At 38.4% G+C, this 27,384-nt stretch overlaps 1 protein-coding gene across 1 annotated transcript; it reads right to left on the bottom strand.

Moving 5' to 3' along the window:
• Positions 1–664: 664 nt before the first annotated feature.
• Positions 665–27,029, bottom strand: LOC136252399 (uncharacterized). The gene is made up of 5 exons (XM_066044824.1): positions 26,899–27,029; positions 18,039–18,293; positions 9,984–10,049; positions 7,020–7,711; positions 665–2,166 (listed from the first exon to the last, which is right to left on the bottom strand). The coding sequence occupies exons 1-5, from the start codon at positions 26,960–26,962 to the stop codon at positions 907–909; spliced, it is 2,337 nt and encodes a 778-aa protein (XP_065900896.1). The 5' UTR covers positions 26,963–27,029; the 3' UTR covers positions 665–906.
• Positions 27,030–27,384: the final 355 nt, after the last annotated feature.

The following is a 27,384-nucleotide window of genomic DNA, read 5'->3' as shown; positions in this document are numbered from 1 at the left end:
CTTCACAAGATTTGAATCATACTTTTAAATTTACTGATATGCCTTTTGAATTGTGCGAAAAACCATGCAGATTATCATTTAAAATTTTCTATGGTATAATAAAGTATTATGCCATAGCATACACTGTAACTACCTGCTGCATCAAATATTTGCTAAAAATGTACTGACAATATGTGATCATGTAATTTCTCCAATACTTCATGACTTAATTCCGGAATTGAAACCATGAGTGTCATAACAATTGTAATTTAATAATTTCCTATGGTGATTCATGATTCGTATATGCCATGCAGTACTGTATTACACTTGGTACTTTGTCTTCCTATTATGCCACAAATCACACCTGCAGCTGCACATAAGCCTAGCTAATATACCACACCTGTGGTTGAGATCAACAGTGCCATGCTATGGTATATAGCTGATATACCATGGCAAACTGTGGTATATAAGTGATATACCATGCTTTGTGGCTACGCTTACCATGATATGGTACATTCCGTGAAATCCTTATCTAAATAGTAAACAAGTCTCTAATAACAAGTGCCTAAACCAACCAAGAAGTATTCACCTGAGCAAGGAGAAGGATTTTTGATGAACTCTTGTCTCCTTGAGTAGATGGGCATGGCACTGCTAAAGAATCTAAAACAGCAAGGATCTGATTTTGATCTTTTTTCACTATAAATTGCTATCTATAATCATTTCATCTACTGGGGTGTAGAATATAACAGTTATAACACAATTACTCTATATGAAATGTATGCATATACTTTTGTCTATACATGTAAAATCATACTTCATTTTGCAAACAAGTTATCACTCCAAACTTCATAGCAAAAGTAACTACAAGTATAGTTATACTGGTGCTGTTGAATATGCTAGAAAAAATTGATTTGGGAACTAAAAACTTTAGAACATAAATTGAAGACGGCTTGCTTGGTCTGATTTCAGTGCTCCCCATGGTTGATCACTTGGTGATCTTTTAGTGATGTACTGAGTCAACTCTTTTGTAAATGAAGTATGATCAACATCATGATGAGATTGAGTGGGTCCATCCTCTGTCAGTGATGGAAACTGCTCCATTGTAAGAGTGACTGCTTCATTAACTTCAATTCCCTTGTTACGTAATTTGACATAGTACATGTACTCAGCACTACCAGGGACTTGGTGTATTATTCTAGCATTTTGCAATGCTTGTGATAGAGTAATGAGTTTTGGTATTCCATCAATTAAATCATATGGTGTATCACCATTATCATTCACAGCCATCACATCTGCACCATGTTGTATCAAATATTGTGCAATATGAGTGTGTCCAGCCGTGTAAGCTATGTGTAGTGAAGTGTAAGCATAATTAGTACAAATGTTCACATCTACTTCACATTCTTCTACTAAAAAGCAAACAACATGAAAACAGCAAGTAAAGACAGCTTGGTGAAGAAGAGTAAATCCACTTCTAGTATATTTAAAGGATGTTTTAACTCCACATATTTTTAGAAAATTAACAATAAATGATTGTGGTGCTTTGTAAAAAACTTGATAGACCATTGGTGAATTATCTTCATCAGTCACATAAGGGTCTACAGAGTACTCTTTCGCTAACAATTCCACAACATCTATCTTTTGATTAAGAACAGCTGCTATTAAAAGATTTTGTGAGGACCCATTTTCACAATATATCCTCCCAGCAGCAGTTATATTACAAGGTTTTAGTAGATGTCTGATTTCTGAAATGTTACCATTAAGTAAAGTTGAAATGAGTGCCTCATATGTATCAACTGAATATGTTGTTACACTACTGCTTGAAGAGTATGGTTGCTTTTTACTGACATCTTTCTGTCCACACAATGACTCCAGTAACTGGGATACAATATAGACATGAGAGTCATCTTTTAGTCTCACATGATCATCCTCCACTACCCACCCACTCATCTTCATCAACTCCTCACAAGCAGGATACCTCCACACTTTACTACTAAATGTCTTGTTAGCCAGTTTGATTTGACGATACTTGTCATCATTCGGGTGTTGAATAATATTGTCAAAGATCTTTCTCAGTGTTGACAAGGTAGTTTCTAAATCTTCAGGACCGAGGGAAGTAATGATTTTGTCAAGTTGTTTGGATAACATGTTTGTGAAGTGCAAAGGTTTTGGGTTATCAGAAACTACCTGTATGAGGAGAATAATATTTCAAACTATGGAACTTAATTTTTATGAATATAGATTGATACTCCCTAATAGAGCAGTCGGTGGAAACTACAAACTGCACTAGAGCACTTCTAATGCATTATACATAGCTCTTTAGCTCCATACTCTCTAATAGGACGGTCACTTTGCAGTGAAATACTCTAATAAAGCATTCATTGATTAAATGTTAATCTACAGCCCCGTGTAGGAGCACAATGCAAGCATAAGAGCATAATGGGTAAAAGTTCAGTTAGGGAAATCTTGAAAGCATTTTGGGAAAAACTTTGAGCAAGTTTGACTATGGCACTTGTAAATCGGTAGCATTAAGGGAAATTCAGATAGTGATATTCTTACTGTACATCAAGCCACTAGTGTAGCTGCAGCAGGTATAGATGACTACCCTCGTTTCATTGCTTTTTATTGCTATGATATCTACTTCAATTTATTTTTTCCGTTGTTCACTATTTTTGTAATAACATGTTACATTGGTGCAGTACATACTGCAACAAAAGAAGAATAGCACCAGACCTTTCATAAGAACTACGTAATTGTCCAAGTGAATGCATACTTCAACTATCAATTGTGACCCAGTCTGAGAAAACTGGTTTTATCGCCTATTTAAAAGTATCGAGAAACACCGGTTTTAAGTATTTAGTGTGTTGTAGCTCGCCAATGGTTGAAGCTATGTGTACCAAATGTTCACACGTTTTACACCAATTCCTTACCGTCCAGAGCATCCACTGTGCAAGTAGCCAACAACTAAGTTTCCCTCCATTTTAGATAGTTTTTAAACTGAGGTTGACTGTATCAGGCGACCTCTAAAAGGGATGGGAGATGGGGTTCCTGGAAAGATGTGTTCAAAAATTGAAAAGGAAGGCGTAGGGATGAATTAGGCCACATTTTGGGCCACTCAGGTCTCACAATTGGCTAAAATAAAAGGAAATTCACAGTAGAGGTACTTATTCAATACCACAGAGCTGTACAGCCACATACAGTCATCCCTAGGCTGACCAGAGCTCCATTAAGGTCCCACACCACATGCACAGATCGCCACTGGGCTTGGGAAAAGCAGCCAGCAAAACCAGACCACTCAAGCCTAGCTGATTGTGATTGTGGAATTAGATAGTTTATTCATGTAGCTGTGTGTCCTGGGTGAAAAATTGAATCTGCTGACATGGGTGATAAGACCGGTTTTCCCAGACTGGGTCACAATTACTGAATTGTGAAAAGGCTGTGTTCCACTCGTTATACAGCATTACACACAAAGAACTGTACTCGTAGCACCATTGTGGAAATCACAGCACTGTATTAGTGAAGAAACAATAAAGGAGTAAGTCCATGATTTATTTCTTATACTGAGCAGTCAGCCTTGTTGGTATGCTCAGGAAAAAAAACTTAGCTACAATGTATTGTAGCTATTGTGACTGCATGACTTGGGCTGAAGTGACATCAAACAGTGAAGATATCAAGCCTGTGACCTTAACTATAGTCAAGTTATGCTTGAGGCATCAGTTAATTTGTTAGTCAGCAGAAAATTCAGTTGAATAAACAGTCTTTAAAATTCCAATGGCATTTGTTGGAAGGGTTTGTGATCACTCTGCAGACATTTTTGGACTTCACTATACCTAACTGTAACTGCCAAGCTGGTGAGAAGGGAAAAAATGAGGCTGGTTATATTATGATATTTTTGACTAGCTGCAGAAAAGCTCAAATCTACAATGATTAGCATTGTCCTGATGGCTTATAATTACTACCCAGATACTTAATCAAATATAGTAAAGCACTTACAGGTGGCCAGACATAGAATTAAAATTGCCAAAACTCGAATTTTAGCCTGACTGCCTCACTCACTGACCACAGCCGCAAGGCTAGAAGCCAAACGAAGCAGTGCACAGTCACCATTTTACACCACAATACCAAACTTACCGGTGGGTTGTGCCTTTTGGGGTTCCGACAAGTGTAGGCCCTCTGCACCTTGTCTTTTCTTTTATCTTCAATCAGGCTGCTTGTCTTTTTCTTCATCCAACAAAACCATACCGGGGTGTTAATTTACTGTATCAACACTTTCTTTCAGCAACATATAATAGATGCCACAGAATTATTTCAGAGCTGGATTTCAGAAGCGCTTCAGTCCTGGTGCTACTATAAGACTAGATATGTGCAAGTTCGCAATTGGGATCCTGTTCGTGATAGGTTCGCAACTATGCCCATTAATTAAAGATCTAGGTGGACTAATAGCGATGGAGTAAGGAGACCACACCTCTTAACAATCTAGCTGTGTACTTACAGTAAACAAAATTGCTTCAGTCTAGCTAGCTGCACACCTTTGTCTCGTCCCCAGACCCTTCATCAAACGTGCTTATCGATTTTAGATTATAAGCACGCATTGGAAAAGGTCTGGTGAACTTCCCCATCCAGTCTTGTCCAACCAATCCCCAGAATCTTGGGAGCATTAATTGATGCTGAATGAATATACAAGAGATGAAGATTATTCCATTGCGGCATGAAGCCAAAACCTCTGCAAAGACCTTAGAGTGAACTGAGATTACTCTCTGTCAAGCACTCCTCGACACTAGAGCCGGTGTTTGTAGCTGTAGTTTCTGATGCATGTTTATATATAATCTAAAATCGATAAACATGCTTGAGGAAGAGTCTGGAGGACAAGACCATGCACACCTCTCAGCTGACTCAAGATATACTCTAATACAACAGTCACTCTAATTCAACAGTCATGTATGATGTTCTAATAGAACAGTTGCAAGTCAAACCAGTGTTTTATTAAAAATTGTATATTTAAAAATGAATTTGGGATATATGCAACAAAAAGTAGTGAAACAAGAGATGAATGATGGTATTACAGCATAGCTCAGTAGGAAAGTCCCTACTTAGGTACATTTAATTGTATAGATCCCTACTTCATTTTTAAATTTACAATACTAGTATATAGGATAATACAGATATTTATTTCAGCCCTACTGTATACCAGTCATGTTGCTGTACTCAATAGAGCAATTGTATAAATTAGAATACAACATTCAACAAACTGTGTGAAGTTATAATTATTAAAATGACACACAAAGTGTAAAAATAGTAACTTTGCGCTGTATTTCAGGATATTTTCTAGCAAAACAATTCATTTACTAAAGTAGCAATTTTAATTGATTTTGCTTGCCTGCTATTTTTTCTACAGGTAACCAGTACACTGAGTTCTTTTCCAAGTAGTGTACAAAACAACTGATCCAAAATAACAATGTTAGAAAATGTAGCCTTTAAAAGGTAAAAGACTAGTTTCAAGAATACTTTGATATCATAAGGCAGCAGTGTTAGTAGTGATGGCTACAGAAGCATTGATTTTGTCAGCAAAAGGAGTGGCAGAATTAGTAGCGTATCCAGACATTCTGATTTGGTAGGGTCAAAAGCAAAAAAAGGATAACTGCCACTAAATGTTATACAATTATATTTATAACTGCAAAGTTTGCTACACAGCCTTTCTGAATAGTGTGAATGCATTACTGGAGTGATTGTCTGCTTTATTAGAGTCACATACAAATATCTCTGGTATGGCACCAAAATTCTTTGGTAGGGCACTGGCCCACCCCCAGATATGCCACTAGGCAGACTAGGATGTAATAGCATTAAGCAAATACTGACATATTAGGAACACTTTTTGTTAAATAGAAAAATAATAGAGAATGTGAACTCTTTGGAACTCTTTTCGTCAAAGCATTGAGATACTCTAATAGAACAGTCATACACAACAACATACTGTACTTATTCAGTTAACAGTTTCATGACAGCAGAACACATCTTCTTGATATGGGAAAGTATCTGAAGAATGAGATACTCAACCACTGTGCCAAAATAAATGAAAATAAATGAAAATAAATGAAAATAAAAGAACTGCTGGAGAGAAAAAATAGGCAAAAATGGCAAAAAACCTGATCCCTATTATAATAACTCATGACTGATTTATTTGATACCCTGCATAAGTTATAGTTATGTCCCGTTACGAGGGTGATATCATTGTTATTACATGAATCTGAGGCAGAGCCAAGGACGAGTGTAAAAACAATGATATCATCGAAGTATACGGGATATAACTACATTATATCCTAGTGCGTGGGAGTGCATGAAATTTACGGATAGTAAATTAAGTTTCGGTTTGAGTTCCTGTTACTGTGCTCAAGATTTCGTCTGAATTGTGTGGAGATTCAACTCCACAGTTACAAGAGAGACCCTGCATACTGCCTACAAACTGTAGCGAAGGGTGGTGTTACAAAGCAGCAGTTCCAGGTACGATTCGTCTTCATCAGAAGTTGGTATGATGGTGTCGCGTGGCGTACAAGAGGACAAAAGATGAGCAAGTGGCTATCCTAGTCTGAGATAGAACGATGAAGCTAGAGGTTATCAAAAGAAGTTAGTTCTTCACCATAGTGACCGTTGGGAGTGACTGTTGGAGCGAAAATCGGCACAGACTGTTCTTGAAATTTGTTAAACCATAGAGTACGTAATATACTATCTATGATTGAACTACTGTATTGGTAACTTGTAGTGTTACTGTGTAAAGGATTAACAGTTTTTTTTGTAAGATGTGTGTGTTTTGTATCAATATTTCCTTATTTGTTCCACTGGTAAATAATACCATTCGCGGTTATTATGATGTCACGAACAAGGCTGAGTGGCTCAGCAACAGGGTGATAAGTTAGTTATCACTGGGTGATAACTAATATATCGTACAGTAGCAGTGCCGCTCTGTCTAGCTGTATGGTAGTTATAACCCAGCGCGGCATTTTGACACTCCCACGCACTGCGATTTAACTTTTTATATAACTTACGTTTGTTTGTGGTGACAAGTTTAGTTCAGTATCATCAATTTTTATGCATTTGATTTTGTGATCAGTCAATTTCATAACATCCTGAGGAGTAATCTGGTACTGTAACAAGTGAGACTTCACTGTTGTTGAGATTTGATATATAAAAGCAACACAACCTTCTTGTGCACCTCGGAAAATAATTGATCCTGTCTTAAGATGAAAACACTCATAAATAATTCTCTGAACATTTTCTATGGTTGTCAAACTACATTTTCCTCCAATATATTTTATTTCTAGTTTATGAGTTCCTGGAATGAAGCTCTTGATATCTTGTAACTCTCCATCCTCAGACAACAAGTCTAGGTCCTTCAAAATAGAAGAGTGCAACTCTTTGGAGAAATCATCCAGTAGTTTTATGGCTTCTTCACACTCAGTGGACTCAACAAGTGCCAGTAACAACTCATAATCATACATGCTACAATATTTACCAATCCAGAGAAATAGTTGATTTGTGTTTGTTATTTTGAGTAAAGCTTCATCAGTGGAAAATATTGTTTGATTTTCATCATCAGTTGCAGATAAAGTTAATATCAATTCACTGACATCATATTTATGCTGCTCAAAAGCATGTTTAATCTGTACAATAACTTTTGCATATTTTCCTTTCAATCTTGTGATGGTACGAGAGTGTAACTGTCTTTTATCAGATTCTTCTAAATAATGATAACAAAATAATATGACTACAGTGGTTTACTAACAATACTAGTGCAATTGTTATTAATTTAAAAAAAGTAGGGTTCCAGCGATAAAAAAATAGGTTATTGCATAAAACGGCCTTGTGGCCTCCTTAGATCTTGGTGATCAAGAAAATGTTAGTAGCATGTGATACAGCTACTGTGCATTATTGTTGCCTCACATAGGCTTGTGTTAGACTCCATGCCAGCATAGAACCATAAACAGATCGATAATCTCTATTACAACAGTCACCTACATGTTTTTATTAGTGTTGTCCACTTTTTAGGCAAAACCAATATCTGATTTTTTACCCAATTTTATTGATAGTTAACCAATACCAGATTGTAGGTCTCTGCAAGATACACTTGTGCATACTCTACTAAAAGTACAGCTAGTAAAGCCAATGCATTGAGGTTGTATACTTACCTCAGCTCAAAGTGCTAGTCATACAAGTGGGATAGGGATCCAACCATCATTGTTTATTATTGTGGTACTATAGAACATAAACAAATTACCTAAGTACATGCCAGAACCTTTGACACCAGCCCTCTAGTGGTACTGCAGCTGCTAAAGCTGAATAGGCTAATAATCTGCTGGCCACAGCCCATTACAACCGATTTCCTATTATGGTAAAAACAGTTAATTATTGGTTTCTTACTAATTCGATAATTGGTACAACCCTAGTTTTTATAAAATACTCTAATAGAACATTCACCTATTATCATGTACCACGGTAGTGGTATCATGTACCACGGTAGTGGTACATAATAGGGATCAGGCAGAAATTTTTCAAAACACTCTAATAGAACGCACGCCAAAAGCAGCCTTCCGGGCTTTAGATTTTATTTCTAAAACATTCTAGACCTTTCTTTTGTGTTTACAACACTAGCCAACAAGTATTAAAAGTAAGGGAAATGGTTTTAGGTGTTTTTTAAAATTTTGAAAATGGTTAGATTCTCCATCTTCTTCTTTCTTCTTTCTTTCTTGTTTCGCGCGCCTACAGCTCGTAGGAAGTAGATATCAGCCCTAAAAACGTATGGCGTATTTAAAAAACATTCGTACCCAGGTCTGTGTGGTATTAAAATCTTCCCTCTCTAATGCGATTGCGAGATATAGAGCAAGAATCACTCTTCGAGAAGCCATTCGATCGAGAAGCCATTCGATCGAGAAGCCATACAGATGATAATATAGAATTGTTTAAAATTCCATTGCTTTAGCTCACAGGACTAAAATGCATCAAGTTGTATCACACTAAACATTAAACATAACTATTGTTCACTGAAACTCGGGTTTTAGACTTCCTTCATTACGAGAAAATTGTCTGTTTTTGGTCAGTGTAATGTCAGAGTAGTATCATACAACAAAAATGTATTACCAAAAAAGTGGTACAAAAAACCCTCAAAACGAAAAAAAAACACAGCCACTTGGATAGTTGACCCCAGGGTAACTCACAGTGTAGTCCAGGATGTTACCACTTGTCTACAAAGTCACTTGTGCAAGATAAGAGCTTTTAATATTACTTAGTACAGGTTATCGCACAAATCCAGGTATCTTCGCTATTTTAGAGACCTGAGGAATGGCACAATAATCACTGAGGGAAAAGGCGAAGCCAGAGGTGATTATGTGCCATTCCGAAGGTCTCTATGGCTCTGGTCACTGCCCTAATGGCGGCTTCCTGATCAAATTAGTGCTAAAATAACTCACTGGTAGGCTTCCTAGATGAATACAATCATCTTTGTGATCCAGCGATGTTTTCTTCGCACTCTAGCAATGATTTCTGATGGCTGTTGTGACTGGAATCCAGCAAAGCACGTGACAAAAAAAATTGTCATGGATATCTAACCAATTTAGATACCTACCCCGGTTATCTATTGGATTTTAAATACCTCATTAACAAATAAACTTCAAAGCATACTATGCGTGCCATAGTCTAATAGTATTTTTTACTAGTACTTACACTACTCCACTGAAGTATCTGTACTATAGACTTACAATTGCCCGATACCAACACTCATAATATCAGTACCGATATCGATAAAACATCGGTATTGGTACAGCCCTAGTTGGAGCACACCCTTTCTGGCTATTTCATGCTCCTTTGCATTTTGAGGTGCTGATGGACTCCTGATAAAGGTTAATGCATATTAAATATTTCTATGACGCAATAACAGTAAACAAACTTACACACATATGTATATTGTAGATATAGCATGAATGTGAAACACAATAACAATAATTACTACAACAAACCTGCTTGAGGGTCAGTGGTAACGTTCTGTATTGAATGCTGTGGTTGTTGTATCAGATGTGTAGTATCTGCAAAGCAAATCAGAGGACTGATATTTCACCAATATATATGTACTATCTGACCAGGTCAAACTGTACAACTGACAGAAAAAAGGAACAACATCTTACGAGTTTGAGCCAGATCCATTCCACAAACTAAAAACTCCATTAATTTTCTAGGTGATGTGACAAGCTCAAATAGCAACTTATGATCTTGGAATGGACACAGATGGGAAACAGTGGTACAAGAGTGGATTAGCCCTATACAGCTGGTCAAACATTTCTACATTAATTTTGTTGCATTTTAGCTAACAAGGAGCCCAGCCGTATAATTCATCTTTAGTTTTTAATTTTTCCTGTTCATTTTGAAATATAACACTACTGTATGTAACATTAATAGTATTTTAAGTACCTAGCTAGCTACTATACACTGTTGTTTGTGCAGCTTAATTAGACTAAGATACTACTGCATGAATAATAAATCAAAACAATGATGGACTAACTTAGCCTTCAACCCCAGTATTGGACTTCTTTTTCACTTTTCTGCTTGACACTGGCAGCGCTTTATAGACATACTGTAATACTTCATCACTGACAACTCCAGCCCCAACATCGACTCATTTTTCACTCTTCTGTCTTCTCTACTTGTGCACTTCAACATACCAACATTGAGAAAGCTTGAATAAACAATGATCCTCATTAGTTCTGCTCCAGTAAGACGGGCACCACAACTGACTGGGAATTGGCCTTTGTCTGTCTATACCATTAGACATCTAATAAAACAACTACTTTATATCCAGTACTGCTGTCCACTGAGTGGTTCCACCAAATTGCAGCACATGTTTGACCTCGTGTTCAGTTGACTCTCAACCCACGCTCAAATCTTAAAATGTTATCACGTGATGCTGGGCATTACATAGAAGTTTACTAAATTGACAGAGGAATCTGGCAAACTCAACTATACGCAATTTTTTTGATGACACTATTATGGAAAGTATTACAAGACGTTCCAAAAAGATAGCAAGTGCGTAGGGATAGAACTTATTGTTTTACTGTGATTTAATATCATGGACTATTCCAGCTTTTTCAAACGGAAATGCACAGTAGGGACATAACACTTCTTATTGTTTTACTGTGATTTAATATCATGGACTACTCCAGCTTGTTCCAGTACTTCTATCGATGTGCTATGGTCCCTACTCTAGTTGAAAATCCCAAATTTTTTTGCGTACTTGTTTGTTAACTTTTTAGTAAACAATTTTATTATGACTGGTGAACTCACGCATACCATATCTGAAATGGCGCAGTGTGCCCCAGCCCCTTATCGTCTGAAAAGTCATTATGCTTCATTGTCAGCTATGTTCAACCCATTGCAGGGCCGGGGCCCAGAGATTTTGAGTGGTCCGGCCAGACATGGACTGCAATGAAGGTCATAGTCATGCACACCACTCAGTTTTTATTGATCTAATATGATCTATAAAACAGAGATTATCTGTTTTGGTGTGTTACTTAACTGTATGTGCTATAAGCACACACAGCATGCTAAGCTAGAGGGGTCGGAGACATGCCTCCCTAGTGAAACTTTTGAAAATAGGTGCTCTGAAATGGCATATGGAGGCTATTTTACATGCAAAACCTCTTCTTTTTGCTAACATCAATGGTAATTTTGTGCTACATTACCAATTAATTGAGTTTCATATCTGACTATTATAGCTACGTAGTAGCTAGTTTTATTTTCATGATGTATACAAAAATTTCTCAACGTGAAAGTTTAGTTTTAGATTGTAACTGCCATGCTAATGCGTGACATGCATGATCAATTAGCTCAATGCAGTGTGCCATGCAGATGACTCACTGGGTAATTGGGGAGAGCCTGAGCGAGCCCCACACTAGGGAGTCAGCGGTGTAATGGACACGTTTACAATAAATTACGATATAAAGCGGATACCTTACATGTGCTTCCAGACCATTCTCCTTATACGGTGTGTGTAGTCCATACAAGTGCGTGTAATCGTCCATTCCACAGAGGATTTAATGCGTAGATTACTGCTTAGCCATATTTGGTATGTGTAATGGTTCATTTCACGGAGGAGTTAACGTCGTAGATTACTGCTTAGCCATATTTGGTATGTGTAATGGTTCATTTAACAGAGGAGTTAACAGCGTAGATTACTGCTTAGCCATATTTGGTATGTGTAATGGTTCATTTCACGGAAGTTAATGGCGTAGACTACTGCTTAGCTATATTTGGTATGTGTAATGGTTCATATCACGAGAGTTATCGGTGTAGATTACTGTTATGCCATGTGAGTGGTGTCTGGCCATGTGTAACTATTGAATGGATACGGAGGAATGTCTTAGATGTAAGAGGGAGCAGTACAGGCTCAGAAGGGATGCAGAAACTCCTGAAGAGACAGAAAGGAGAAGGCATAGAAACCGTGGATAGCTATATGAGGTGTCGTAGAACTGCAATGACATGAAAAGAAATGGCTAAAGTAGCAGATCAAAGACTTGACCTTATGAACACCTATAATACCATCAATAAAAGCTTTGCAGATGTATACATAGTGATTTTGCACAGGCTATATTGATTCTTAGACACTCTCCTCCATAATGTTTCAGTAGTTTTCACTGCCATCAATACTTCAAAAATATACACTCAGGCTCGCCCCATGATGCTGTTAGCATCTGTCTAGCTTTAAGACAGTTAACACAGATGTAATGGCTTAGACTATAAGCTATATTCTATACTGAATGCTTTAAGAGTATCACGATGACTGTTCTATTAGAGTATCTCGATCTTTTCACTAAAATCAAGTAGCTGAAAATTGATTGGCCAGACTGTGGGCTCCGTCCCTGACCCATTGCACAGAATTTCGAATCAGAACTGTTTGTAAAGCACCTTTGCAGTTCACGCATACCAAAAGAAAGAAATCGTTCCGCGCGCCCCAATCATATTAATTATTGTCTGAAAAGTGAATTATCCATTACGCTTCACTGTCAGCTATGTTCAACCCGTTACACAGCAGTACGAATCAAGAACTGTTCGAAAAGCACCTCTGCAATCAAAATAGCCACTATGAAAAATATGGATGATTTCCGTTTCGAAGGGAAGTCATCACGCGCTACCATCAAATTGACACCTTTTGCTGTCAGCAAAGATGAATGGGACGCAGAGGAGGACACTGGTAAGTCCATGAAGAATGCATTGTATGCACTGTGGCATGCCAAAAGGCACCTCTCGAGATGAAGCGACGTCGAACAGTGAAAAAATCTAGCCTATAGTCTTAGCCGTTATCAAGTTACGTTTGTCTGAATGCATCAGTCAGTCAGTCAGTCAGTAAAAAATTCTGTTAAATAAATTATTTTTAAAGTTCCGTAGCAACTTGTTGAAAGCGTTTCGGGTCGATCTAAAAGCTTGTTTGGGCTTAGTTTTACCTAACCAATACTGCCTCATCGTCGTCTGGGAAAATCGAGGCTGCTTTTTGGGTGATGCTATTTCGTGGGCCACACCTACTCCTTTGTGGTCCCTACTATACAGTACTATCATACTGTATGATACAATACTACCGCACCGTATGATTTTACAATTTTGCTTTGGTACAGTAGGTAATCCAAAGGAGGCTATGTCTACCTATCAGTGAATGGGTGAGTGGAATCAGTAAACATGCGAATTTCATTCAATTAATCCCAAATCACATGGTTTGTTTTTGTAATTGCACTGTAAAGTAGCCAATAAAATAACAGAATCACAGAAGCCTTTTGAGTGCAACAAGAAAGTGACACATTTGTGTGCAATTAGGGAATAATTGTATGAGTAACAGTCAAAATTGCACGAGGCAAACTCGAGTGCAGCTTTGGCTGTTACTAGTACACTTACAGTGGAACCTCTCTATTACAGACATTTTGGAACTCAGAATTGTTGGCCACTTTTTGCAGTAATGTAGAGGTTTTCCTCTTTCAGAGGTAAAAAATTTATTAACCAGACCTGTTGGGACAAAACTTTTTTTGTCTTTATTATGGAGGTTTTTCTATTGTGTTCTTAATTCAGGGAGTTTGTTAAGAGAGGTTCCACTGTATTCCCTAATTGCACAAAAATGTGTGTGATTGCCTACTAATCACATAGTGAACAATTTCTGCACTAGCAACTGTCACTAAGCAATGGAAATTTGAAAATTAATCATGGCAAAAGGGTACTCACAGGTGCAAAGTGACATTTACCTTACCTAGCAACCATTGCAAGCAACCACCATGTTGTTATGCTATGGCCATTTATCACTATGGCAGCACTATTTGTCATTTGGTTCCAATAGAATCACAACATACTGTCAGATTAACAGTGTGACTTTAGAAACTACCAGTACGATTTTGGATTAATTGTACTCCTACTATTGGGTAAGGCAAACCAAATCACTATGTGATTAAATAAAGAACCAATCGAATTAAATTGATAAAAGAAGCCTTTTAAGGTTTGATATTTCGAGTAGCCAATCAGAATTGTTGAGATGTGAAGTCTTTTAAGTGAAAAAACAAATGATATAATAATAAACCAATCAGATTAAGAAGTCTTTTAAGTGCTGGAAGAATGATGCAATCATCTGATAGACGTTTATGGCCACATAGTCTCGTGCCCAGACCCCACCCACTACGTTACTAGGGTCTGGTGACTTATGCTACTTTTTTGGGCCTGCCACCATATTGTTTATGCATTTGTATCTATGACTCCAGTCGGCAATCTTCGTCGTTCTAGCCTATCAAATCGCACTGTAGCTGAATTAAAGCGTCTGATTGGTCAGAGAGGAAAAATGGCGTAGGGCCCAAAACTCTTGCGTTTGTCACCAGACTCTACTAATGCAGTGGGTGGGGTCTGGGCAAGAGACTAATGGCCACACAGAACTGGATAGATGTGTACTACAAACCATGAAGGGTGATCACTATGTGATTAGTAGACAATCACAAACATTTTAGTGCAATTACGGAATAATTGTATTTGTAACAGCCAAAACCGCACTCATTTATGTGTGATTACCTATACAAAATAGTCATACCAGTATTCTATTCCATCATTCCAGTTAAATAGTCCAGTGATTTATAACCACCTGAAGTTTGTAGCTTGTGTCACCACAAACCATCAACAAATTGCTTAAGTAATACTAAATGCTTCTGCCTTTGTAAGGCTTCTCTCAAGCAATGAGAACAACAAAGTCATGTAGTAAATTGTGCAACAACCCTTGTCATATTACATCATCCAATTCATTGCACAACACCTTAAGTACATCATGCACTTCCGTTGCAGGCAAAGAAAGCAATGAGAGAAAGTTTAAAACTTCAAAATTACTTGCTTTGAGCTAAAGCACTGAGCAAATTATATAAGTATCATACAGTACAATAGTACTGTATGGTAGGGACATCGAAGGTATGGACGTGGCCAGTGATATAATATAACCATAGATATACAGACAAGTACCCAGGATTGGAATCATCCGGTTCTTTTGTGCCGGATCATTGTTACCGGAAGTAGCAATATCTTCGAATTTATCACACAGAAGACTAGTTCTACTCTTGTGAGTACTTCCTAAAACATTAATAATTAGTTGCCGTACGCTATAAGTCTGGTTTCTTCGATAATGGTGGCTACGCATCGGCTAGCCGCATTGAGGGACACACCTACAAACCAGGCCCTACCGCTAATTAACCACCCCCTTTGCAAGGAAGGCTTATCAACAACTAAACAAACACTCTCACATACTAAACAAACACTCTCATGTATTGACATTTTACAGAAACGTATTGTGAATGGTGTATTTCAATATCCCGCCTTTTCGAAGGGGGTAACAATGATCCGGCGAACACGTTTGTATTGACATTAATGGCTCACGTGAGATGATTCCAATCCTACTTGTCTGTATATCTATGATATAACCCAAACACCTGCCTCAATTTTTCTTCACAATAACATGACAGTATTGGTTGGGTAAAATTAAGCCCAAAAGTGTCTTCAGATCAACCTGAAACGTTTCCGTGAAGTTGCTACAGAATTTTTTTTCAATTCTGTGCAATGGAATTTTCTACTGCCTGCCTGCCTGCCTTCCTGCCTTCCTGCCTGACGCCTTCAGTCAAGCGTAGTAGAAAACCGGCTACAGCTACAGCCCTAATTTTATTTTGCAGAAACGTTTCTATTTCACTTACAAAAAAACCTTTGGTATATTGATAAACATACAATGCTTACGCTATTGTCTTACCTTTTATCCTTCTTTACCATGGCCATCAGTCAAGGTTCTACCGCTGAGTGTTAATAGACTAAAGTAGGGCTTCTATCTACCAGTGCATATTGCATCGAACTATTCAAATACACGTGGTCATTGCACCAAACTACAGTATTTGAACATACGTGGCTTGCTGGTTTTCAAAGTTGGCAGTTGATATCGATCAGTGAGAGCAACTTGTGGCAAACTAGCAACGTGTAAGTCATTAAGTAACGATGTTAAAACCGAGTCGGGTCAACCAGGTCCCGCTTTACAGATTACCCGGGTCTGACCTCATGTGCTAAATTAATTAGTGTAATGATGTGGACATGTAGTAACACATCATAGTGTAGCCCTGCTTCTTTCGTGAGCCATGCCCACTTATGTAAATTACTGTCTGTAGACATATGGTAGCCACGCGCATTCGTCAGTCTGTAGGTATGTACGAATCCACATCCATTATTATCTGCACTTACGTAGAGCCACGCCCACTGATCAGTTGTTATTGTATGAGTCATAATCTAGTCTGTGATAAACTCTTTTAAAATATTGTGACTGGCTTTGTGAAAAGCTATTTAGTGGTCATGAGCTTGCAAAAAAAAACTTCACAAACAAGTATAAAGGAATTTTAAATTAGAGTAGGGACAGTGTACCGTATAGTAAAAAACTTTGGCGGTAAAATACTTTGGTGGCGAATTGCGTTCAATTTACCTAAGTTTTTTTGCCAGTTATTTTAGATGATCACACGACGAGTCACACGAGCACATCGAGTGACTCAACTAGAACTTGAGATGGAGGTCAGCTCGTACCACCATGCAATAAAGATAGAGCTGACTTTAGAGATCTTCGAAACGTGTCCCACAGTTGTAGCTAAGCACTCCTTCGGGATAGCATTTCCAACCGGCTTCCCGTTCACACGTCAGCTAGTTCATCGTCTCGTGATGGATTTGGTCAAACTGATACTTTGATATACGTGATAACCTCTGTTACTGAAAAGTAAATACGGCCGTTCTCGCCATTGCAGGCGATAGCACTCCTTCAGGATAGCATTTCCAACCGGCTTCCCGTTCACACGTCAGCTAGTTCATCGTCTCGTGATGGATTTGGTCAAACTGATACTTTGATATACGTGATAACCTCTGTTACTGAAAAGTAAATACGGCCGTTCTCGCCATTGCAGGCGATAGAGAAGCCCGCACGCCTTTGCTCAGTATAGGCATGTTGTTAGATCAGTAGTTACAAAAGCACTGCTACAAAAACAACGCTAGCTACCTATACACTTACTACACTACTTAACTGATGAGTTGCTCAATGAGTTGACACTTTGTTGTTATCCTTACGTACCGTAGAGAAAAACTTTGGCGGTAAAATTTTTGGCGAATATTATTTCAATCGCCAAAGTTTTTTCTGCCAATTTTTTCAACAGAGGGGTTTCATCACACTTTTTTACCGCCAAAGTTTTTTACTATATGGTATAGTGCTGCAATAAAAAGTACTGAAACAATTAACTTCTTATTGTTTTACAGTATTTGGACATTACGTAATACTGCAAACCAGCTTGTTTCAGTACTTTTTATTGCAGCACTATACACTGTCCCTACTCTAATTTAAATTTTTCTTATGCTTGTATATATACACTGAAATGAGGAGTAAGCCACAAGGTAGGATTCATTGAAGCCATCAACCACAATTGATTGATGACCACAATATTCTCTGTCAATAAATCATACAATTGAAGAATTGTTATTTACACAATTTTATAAGCATAAATTACCTGCTGTAACATTATCAGCCAATTGAAAGTTTTCTAATACACCAGTAAGAATTTCCCATGATGCACTACTGTTAGAATCCAACCATTCTTGTAACATCTTACTACAACATCCTTCACAATCATTAGGATGATTTTTTTCAATAATTCTTAACAAGTGGCCTGCAACATTGAGTTGTACTCCCAGTTGTTTCCACACTGTAGCCCATTGTGGAACTACATGGTTGTCCAACTCCTTTAAGAGTGGTCTTTGTTTTTCTGTAACCACAATGAGTAACAACTTACATGACAAGTAAATTAAATTCTATGGGCACATGTCCGAATGATCACACTTGAAGTTATTTGAAATGTGGAGTAATGTCATGTCTGATAGCTATAGGGTTTGGGTATTACTGAAAAAGTGCACACCACAATCTATGTATAATGGGAGTATTTATCACGATAATCATCATTGCACACACAATAGAAACTGTGTAGTATATGTATGTACAAGTATTGTAACTTGTATTGGTGTAACCATCTGATAAACAACTTCTAAATTACTACCACAATAAGTTGAATTCAATTTGTTACATTAGAGAGACTGCCGCAAGTGCTACGTATATAAAATAATATAGCACATAAAAGAGTGAGCAAGAGACAAATATACGTAGCACAAGACAAAGCCGAGCGCTATGTTTCGGGGTATCAACAATCAATCAATCAATCATCTCGAGACAACTCACTTAGTGTTATATATTTTATATAGCACAAAAAGGCAGTACTTTCACTGGTTCCAAGTTTGAGCAGTTAAACAAAAACATGTGCAAAACTATTCGAGTCTTTGCCAACCATGCCAGAGAGAGAAACCATCATTAAAGGAATGATGAAAACATTGTACAAATATTATTTAACAAATGTGGGTGAGTCCTTGGACAAACGCAATCACATTCATGACCTAAAAATGCTTGTGTTGGAATATGGACACACAAACAGTGAGTTGTTACAGATTAATCAACTGGATCCAACCACTCTTTATAGATGTTGTTGCCAGAAATATCCTCTGGTGGGAGGCATCACTTTCTGACACATAACTTGTCAAGTGTAATAGTAGGGTTTAAATTTTAGGAAAATTAATTTTATATTCCCCATAGAGAGGCTGGTTGATCAAGTGCTGAAATTTCAATGGTCTCATAACATCTTTAGAGGATGCTTGGCTGGACCCAATTAGTACCCTGTGTCCCACATTACAGTATCATTCAATGCAAAGAGACACAATACAAGACTAACAACAAGAATAACTTCAACACCCGCCATCGTACAAGCCCTCTTGATCCCTTAGACCTTGGACAATCGGTATGGATCACAGGGAGGAGAGATAGTGGAGTGGTTATAAAGCCTGCAGAGACTCCCAAATCATACTTAGTTTCAACACCGACAGGCTGTATTAGAAGGAACCGTCAACATCTTACTACAATTCCGGAGTCGCATAGTGACCCTGATATTACAGTTCAAACACCAGAAGAAAACAATATAATACAACCTCTGCCCACAGAAGTGGACGTCTGTCATTTCCACCAAACCATCTTATTTCTGACCCAGTCTGGAACACTTAGGAAGGGAGATGTAGTAGGTTGTACACATGTGTGTAATAATTAGAATAGGACTCATGTGATTTGTAATGACTGCACGTTGTAGAGTGTAATTGTGAATCAATTGAATCGTGTGTATAGAACACAGTACAGTCACTAGATTCTAGTGTTCTGCGATACAGTGCATTTAGTATATCGTGTATCACCATCAATAAATTGTTCGATACGATACTGTATCATGATACTATAATGAAATGGTCATGACTAGTTATGACTGGCACATTAGCTAAAATAGTTGTAACAATATCCTATTTATCTGTACCTTCAAGAGCCAACACTGATTCTACATTCACTGTGTATACAAATGTCTTAGTTTATTCAGTGAGTGATGATAAACTACAGTATGACAAAAGCTAGTGTGTTTAGTATGAAAGTACATCTCTACCAGGATACCTGCCTCTATTACACCACCCAGACAATTAGCTACCACAAACATTTTAATGCATGCTCCCACAAAGGCTTGTCCAGATTACTCAGGATTTTGATGAGTTGTCAAGATGGCTTGTATCAGCAGATTGTTTACTTCTTAGTGGTACAGTCCAGTGCAACCATTTAGAAGCCCCGGGTAAGAATATTTTAGCCATTACAGGCGTTAACAGTATCACCCTAGCTAATACACGCGTATTTGTATGGCTTCTCATAATGTTGCATTTTAAAGCTCATGCAGAGGCTTTCTATTTGAGTATCTGATCACTGTTACAGTAATAGACCAATCACTGACTGTTTCTACTGGAAAACTTCGATATATCGATATTTTCTAAGTACAGTATCGTATCGTGATACTTATTTGCTGTATCGATATATTGCCGTATCGATATGTATTGCAGATCCCTACTAGATTCTAGAGCTGTAGAGTTGCAGTAAGAGTCCGACATACCTTGCTAACAAAAAGACTTCCTCTATCCTCCATATACAATCAGCGCACAATAGGCAATTCAAGTTGATTATTGGCAGAACTTTGATTGACTAAATTCAAGATAAGCGGTCAATTTGCCGGCACATTGTTATATAAGCAATGCGAGACACAAGGGAAAATTTTTGTTGTTGAAGAATTATTATAGCCATTGCTAGGCTTACCAGCAATTGAATCTTTACACATTTCGTCAAGAATTAACATGGCTTCTTCTGCAGATAAGTTTGTCAATCTATATCCAGATCTATTTAATGGCTTGGGTAGCCTAACAGTAGAATATCATATTCAGCTCAAACAAAGTGCTATACCATTTGCCTTGTGCACTCCAAGGAGAGTTGCCCTACCATTACTACCTAAAATAAAAGCTGAGCTTACTAGGATGGAAGACATGGGGGTTATTAGCAAGGTAGAAGCACCCACTGAATGGTGTGCAGGTATGGTGGCCGTACCAAAGCCTGATGGTAATATTCGTATTTGTGTTGACCTCACCAAGCTGAACAGAAGTGTATGCAGGGCAAAACATATTCTCCGTTGAACAGATTTTGGCTCAGTTAGGTGAGTCCAAAGTATTTATGAAACTAGATGCCAATGCCGGTTTCTGGCAAATTAAGCTTCATCTCTCCTAACCACCTTTATCACGCCTTATGGCAGATTTCGTTTTAACTGGCTCCCCTTTGGCATAACATCAACGCCTGAATTCTTTCAGAAGCAAATGTGTAAGATTCTAGATGGCTTGCCTGGTGTACTATGCATGATAGATGATGTCCTCGTGCATTACAAAACCAGATTGAATAGATCAGAGATTGAGGGCAGTTTTAGATTACTTACGTACAGCAAATGTCGCAATAAAGCTAAATGCGAATTTTCCAGGGATAGTGTCAAATTCTTAGATCAAATCATTGATCAATCGGGCATATGACCTGACCCTAACAAGATCAATGCAATCCAAACTATGAAGGAGCCAACAAACATCACAGAGCTGCGTCGGATCCTTGGTATGACCAATCAACTCAGTAAATTTACCCCTCATTTGTCAAACATCACCAAGCCTTTATGTGACTTGTTGAGTACTAGGAATTCATGGATTTGGGGTCCTGTTCAACAAGAAGCTTTTCATATAATAAAGCAACAATTCAGTTTTGTTCCAGTGTCCCAGTTTTAGCATTTTACCACACAATTAGACCTACAGTAGTGTTTCTTCTTCATATGGATTAGGTGCCGTAATCACACAGCAACAATGTGATGGTGCCTGGCACCCAGCAGCTTATTTCTCACGTTCTCTGTCAGCAGCTGAGCAGTGATATGCCCAAATCGAGAAAGAGGCACTCGCTTCCACTTGGAAGTGTGACCATTTTAGTGACAATCTACTTGGCAAACAATTTCATATAGAAACAGACCCACAAGCCACTAGCTCCATTACTGGGATCAAAGAACCTTGATGAATTACCTATCAGAATTCAGAGATTCCGAATGCATTTGATGCGATATTCCTACACATTTTCTCATGTCCCAGGTAAACAGCTCACAGTTGCAGACATGTTGTCCCCAGCCCTACTGCTCAACTCCTCAGACCATACTGACTTTTCCAATGAAGTAGATGCTTATGCTAATAATTATAATGATTCAGTCCATTCCTGCCAATGCAACAAAACTCCAAGCTATCAGAGAGGCACAAGCAGTAGATTAAATATGCCAGAAACTTTCTGATTGTTACAAACATGGATGGCCACATGTACACAATTTATCAGGATCACTTTGTCCATACTGTTCGGTTGCTTCAGAACTAACTGTCCATGATGGGTTGTTACTAAAAGGCAACAGAATTGTAATACTTCGACTATCCGCTTAAGCATTCTCGATCAGCTGCATAGTGGTCATCAAGGCATCACTAAATGCCATGCAAGAGCACCACAAAGTATCTGGTAGCCAGGGCTTAATGAACAGTTACAAGATCTTGTGCAAAACTGCTCTCAACGTTGACGTTAGCGCCATAAACCCCCAGAATCGTTGATCACAACTGAATTTCCAACTTTACCTTGGAAAAAGATTGCCACCAACTTATATTACTTCAATAATGCGAACTACCTCCTTATACAGTAGTTGATTATTTTTCTCGTTACATAGAAAGTAGTAAGCTACGCAGTCAGTCCAGTTCAGAGGTGATTATCACACTAAGGCAACTTTTTCTCGCCATGGGGTCCCACAGGAAGTGAGGTCAGACAATTTTCTTTGCTTGAAATATTCCCAGTTTGCAGCTGAATACGGATTTACGTATCCATACCACAAGTAGCCCACAGTACCCTCAAAGTAATGGGGCAGCTGAAAGAGCTGTGCAGACTGTCAAGCAGTTCCTCAAGAAATGCCAAGGCTTTAATGGATTATCACTCTACTCCTTTACATAATGGCTACTTACCATCAGAGTTGTTGATGAACCACAAGCTCTGTACACCTCTTCCTATCATTGAGAGCACTGGTGTTTAGGGTGAAGGGGTGCCTTACCACATCGGGTACACATGGGCTGTTGTTGCTGGTGCTTATAAGGATTCTGTGTTGGAGGAAACTGCTGCTGCTGCTTGGGCTGGCTTGTTGTTCCTTTTCCTGATGGCTTCTTAAACTGGACAGCAGCCTCGACGGTTGTTGACATTTGTCCACGCTTACTATTTCGTGCTGCTATCTTACAGATACATGTTGTTGGGCTGCTGCTGTAGCTTTCTTGAGAGTTAATTCAGAGTCCAGCTGTAGCTTCATTGACAAATTTTCGTCAAGTAACCCTAGCACAATTCTGTCCCTAACCAGTTCATTTCATAGATTTGCGTGCTGACAATGTTCTACAAGACAATTTAACGCTGTTATAAAAGATTCTACACTCCCACCTTCTTGTTGTACTCTACCATTGAACTTGGCATGTTTGAAAATGACATTGCACTTCTTAGCAAAAATGCTCTTCCAATTTGGTCTTGACTGTTATTATTATTATGATTGCAAAACCTCGCAAGCGAGTATAAAATGCAATGAGTACAAAAAGTTAATCAAAATTAAAATCACTAAGTAGGTCAACAAAAGTGTCAATTGAAGTAGCATTAACTATTTCATTTGGTAATTTGTTCCATGACGTAATGGTAGCCGGAAAGAAACTAAATTTGTATGTATCAATCATGTACGTAAAAGGAACAGTAAGTTTGAAATCATGGCCTCTAGTAATTCCATGATTGTAACTTGAGTCTACTATATGGTGGATAATCTTATACAACATTTGTGACCGGATTTACAAAAAGGTACTTTTTCACACACAAAATTTGACCCACTTTTTAATATTTGAAACTTCATAACATTTTAATCACTGCATATAACCACCTGAAACTTTGCATGAGTGAGGCTACAGTATCTGGTTAAAGTTTGATATAAAAAGTAGTTTAATCGGTGCAAGGAGTCAAATATTATGACATTTTGTTTACTCACATGTAAAATGTGTGGAAAAGATACCTTTTCGCAAATCTTATAGTCTGTTCACGTTCACCTGAGCCCTACTTTCTTGTTAATAACTCTTGTTACATGGGCCAGCTACCCAAACATTTAGTAGCATTGTGAAGCCCTTCAAACGTCAAAACTGTTTATCAAAAAAGCGCTTTGATATGAGCAAGAACAAGTGAGTTATGAGGCTTTAAAAATCATACAGTACGGTAGTACTGTATATTAGGGATCATGGAGATTTGGGTTTTCCTAGCCAAAAAAATTCACCCAAAAACCAGCTTCACAACTCCATCCTGGCACCTTGGCAGTATTGGTTAGGTATAACCAAGCCCAAAAGTACCTTCAGTACGATCCTAAAGGCTTCCAATAAATTGTTACAATTTTTTTTTTAATTTATACAATGGAATGTTCTACTGACTAACTGCCTGCCTGCCATCAGGCAGGCAAGCATAACTCGATAACGACTAAGGCTACGGGCTTGATTTTTTCACTGTTTGACGTTGCTTCGTCCCGAGACGTGCCTTTTGGCATACTGCAGTACGTACAATGCACGCATCATGGACTTACTTTGTCCTTCTTTGTGTGCCATTTCTTTTTGCTTACAGCCAAAGGTGTCGATTCGCGGTACCGCGATGCATGGCTTCCCTACGGTACGTTTGTAAACGGGAATCGTCCGTATTTTCCGTGGTGACTGGACTGATTGCAGAGATGATTCTAACACTGTTCTTTGTTTGTAATGCTGTGTAACGGGCTGAACATAGCACGTAATATAGCTGCTGCATTTACGAGGCAGTAATTGATAGTTGGGAGCACACAAATTGTCGTATTTTCGTGGAGACAGGATTGTTGCAGAAGGACTTCTTTTACTGTTTTTCTTCTATGGCGCTGTATAACGGGCTGAACATAGCTGAAATCGAAGTGTAATGGCCACTGTACTTTTGAAGCAGTTTGTGATAGCTGGGGCATGCGTTCAGACGAAACCATTAATTCTGGTGCCATCCTTTCTTTTGATGAGGTATGCGTGGGTTCACCAGTCATAATAATGTTACAAAAAAAGTAAACAAAAAAGTTGAAGGAAAAATTAGAAATTTTAAGTTTGATTAGGGATCATAGAAAAAAAAAGTAGGGAAACAAGGGAGGTTGCCTACACCTCCAGATATACTAGTGAACATTTAATCCCTAATTCAGTCTTGGTCCCTAATCAAACTTAAAATTTCTAATTTTCCTTTAACTTGTATCCCATACATTTAGTATAGACATTCAGGCATGTAGACATGTTTGCAACATGAAAATTGCTTGTTCTAGTACAAAACCAATACCAACTGTTTATCAAAAAAGTGCTTTGATATGAGCAAGAACAAGTGAGTTATGAGGCTTTAAAAATATCTCATACATTTAGTATGGACCATTCAGGCACACAAACATGTTCACAACATGAAAACATGCTTGTTCTAGTACAAAACCATTGGGAGTGAACACATGTTCACTTCTTTGATATTACTATATTTGGTGGGGGCTCAGGTGAACGCATACCACTATAGTCTACAGTGTAATAACTTTTCTTCGTTGTTCTTCATCAGTTAAACCTAGCGATGTCAAATTATTGTCTGCTAGTCTCGCGTGGCCAAATCGCTTTTTTCCGTGTATTGGGTGGAGAAAAAAAAGAATCTGGTGCAACTCCAATAGCTGTTTACTTCTGAGCAGTCCCCAGACACTGGGGACGCTAATTGAATAACATTGGCCACAAAGGAGGCACCATGACATCAGTAAAACACAATGAAATATTTTTACATTCCTGCTCTGTTGTGAGTCTTGTTAAACGATGAAGATGACGCTATAAAAGAGACATCGGAGTAAATTAAGAGGATAAACAGATCGAAGCCATTTCGAGTTTACTTCTGACGTCATCGGTGCCTCCTTTTCAGCCAATGTTATTCAGTTAGTGTCCCCAATGTCTGGGGACCACTCAGAAGTAAACAGCCATTGGAGGGCCAGACCCTTTTTTCCCCACCCAATACACGGAAAAAAGCAGACTGGCCATGCGAGACTAATCATCTGCTGCATCTCCCATACAGTAGATCAATGTATTAATTTGCTGGGAATCCTATTTTGCGGATAGTCCCGAAGCCTGGTGGAAGCATTCGAACTGCCTTACCCACTTAGGCCATTCTTCTGGCTGGTCAAATGTAAATCGTTCAGCTGGAGCGATCTGAAGATAGTCTCGCATAGCTAGGCCCTTTTCTTTCTTTTATGTGGGGGCGGGGAAAGAAAAGGGTCTGGTGAACATAGTATAGCATGGTCGTTGGGCTATCCCGAGATTGTGGGGATTCTACTGCACAGCTTCCGGATTGTTGATTGACACGAATGACGTGATTTGCTAATATTTGCATCATTTGCATCCTGTTACCATAGCTACTACTGAAATATTTATGGTAATAGGATGCAAATGCAGCAGATCACGTCATTTGCACCAAACAACAATCCGGAAGCTGCGCAGTAGAATCTCGGGATAGCCCAACGACGATGCTATACTATGTTCACCAGACCCTTTTCTTTCGTGCCCCCACACAAAGAAAGAAAAGTGTGGCTACGCGAGACTAATCTGAAGACGCCGTTGTTTTTTTTTTTGGACGCCATTGTGGATCAAGTGCCCGTCGGTACCGGACGACGTACTGAAAAATTTCACGACGTCGTTCTGAAAGTTCACGACGTCGCGCTTCTGACACCATGTACTGCGTTCTATACACAAGATTCACTATTACACTCTATCAATAATATTATCGCCGCTATCGCGACTGAGACTTCACACAAGGCAACACCACTAGGCGAAAACGAAAAGAGCACTTACTTTTCGCATCACTTTTGAATTCTTCTAGTTTTGTCCGACTGTGATTGTTTCCTTCTGTGGCCATTCCACGTCTCTGAACAAAATGGTTATTAACAGGAACCGCGCAGCATAAGGAATGCAGCCTTGCCAACTATGGCTTCGTAACCTCAAATTGGATTATACTGACTATGAATTTGCTCCTTGAGCAGGTCTATAACAAAACAGTCGGTGTTGCATCTGGACAGAAGTTAAATAGCAAGTTAACAAAAACGTTGAGTGCTGGCATATACTAAGAGTACATAATAATAAAAATAAGAGAGAGTGTCCCAAAGGCACTGAGTCAAGTGATGATGGAACAAGCTGTATTCACCCAATGTGCTAAATGCTTTGATCTACAACAACTCAAGAGATAATTCAGCAGAAGTCAATGATGTGCAGTCCCACTGATCAACAAGCCTTTCACTTGACTTCAAAGTGTTAAAATAAAACAAGAATATCTCAAAGTTT

This window comes from Dysidea avara, chromosome 4 (genome assembly GCF_963678975.1).
Source record: "Dysidea avara chromosome 4, odDysAvar1.4, whole genome shotgun sequence".
Classification (NCBI taxonomy): Eukaryota; Metazoa; Porifera; class Demospongiae; order Dictyoceratida; family Dysideidae; genus Dysidea; species Dysidea avara.
The sequence above is the reverse complement of the archived record's forward strand: the minus strand, read 5'-3'. Positions and strand labels throughout refer to the sequence as shown.

Excerpts from the sequence above, each read along its gene's own strand:
- LOC136252399 (XM_066044824.1), bottom strand. The coding sequence starts at position 26,962 with ATGGCCACAGAAGGAAACAATCACAGTCGGACAAAACTAGAAGAATTC. Across the intron at positions 10,050-18,038 it reads GGCTGATAATGTTACAGCAG|ATACTACACATCTGATACAA; the intron begins GTAATTTATGCT and ends TTTGCTTTGCAG. Across the intron at positions 7,712-9,983 it reads TACCACTGACCCTCAAGCAG|AAGAATCTGATAAAAGACAG; the intron begins GTTTGTTGTAGT and ends ATCATTATTTAG.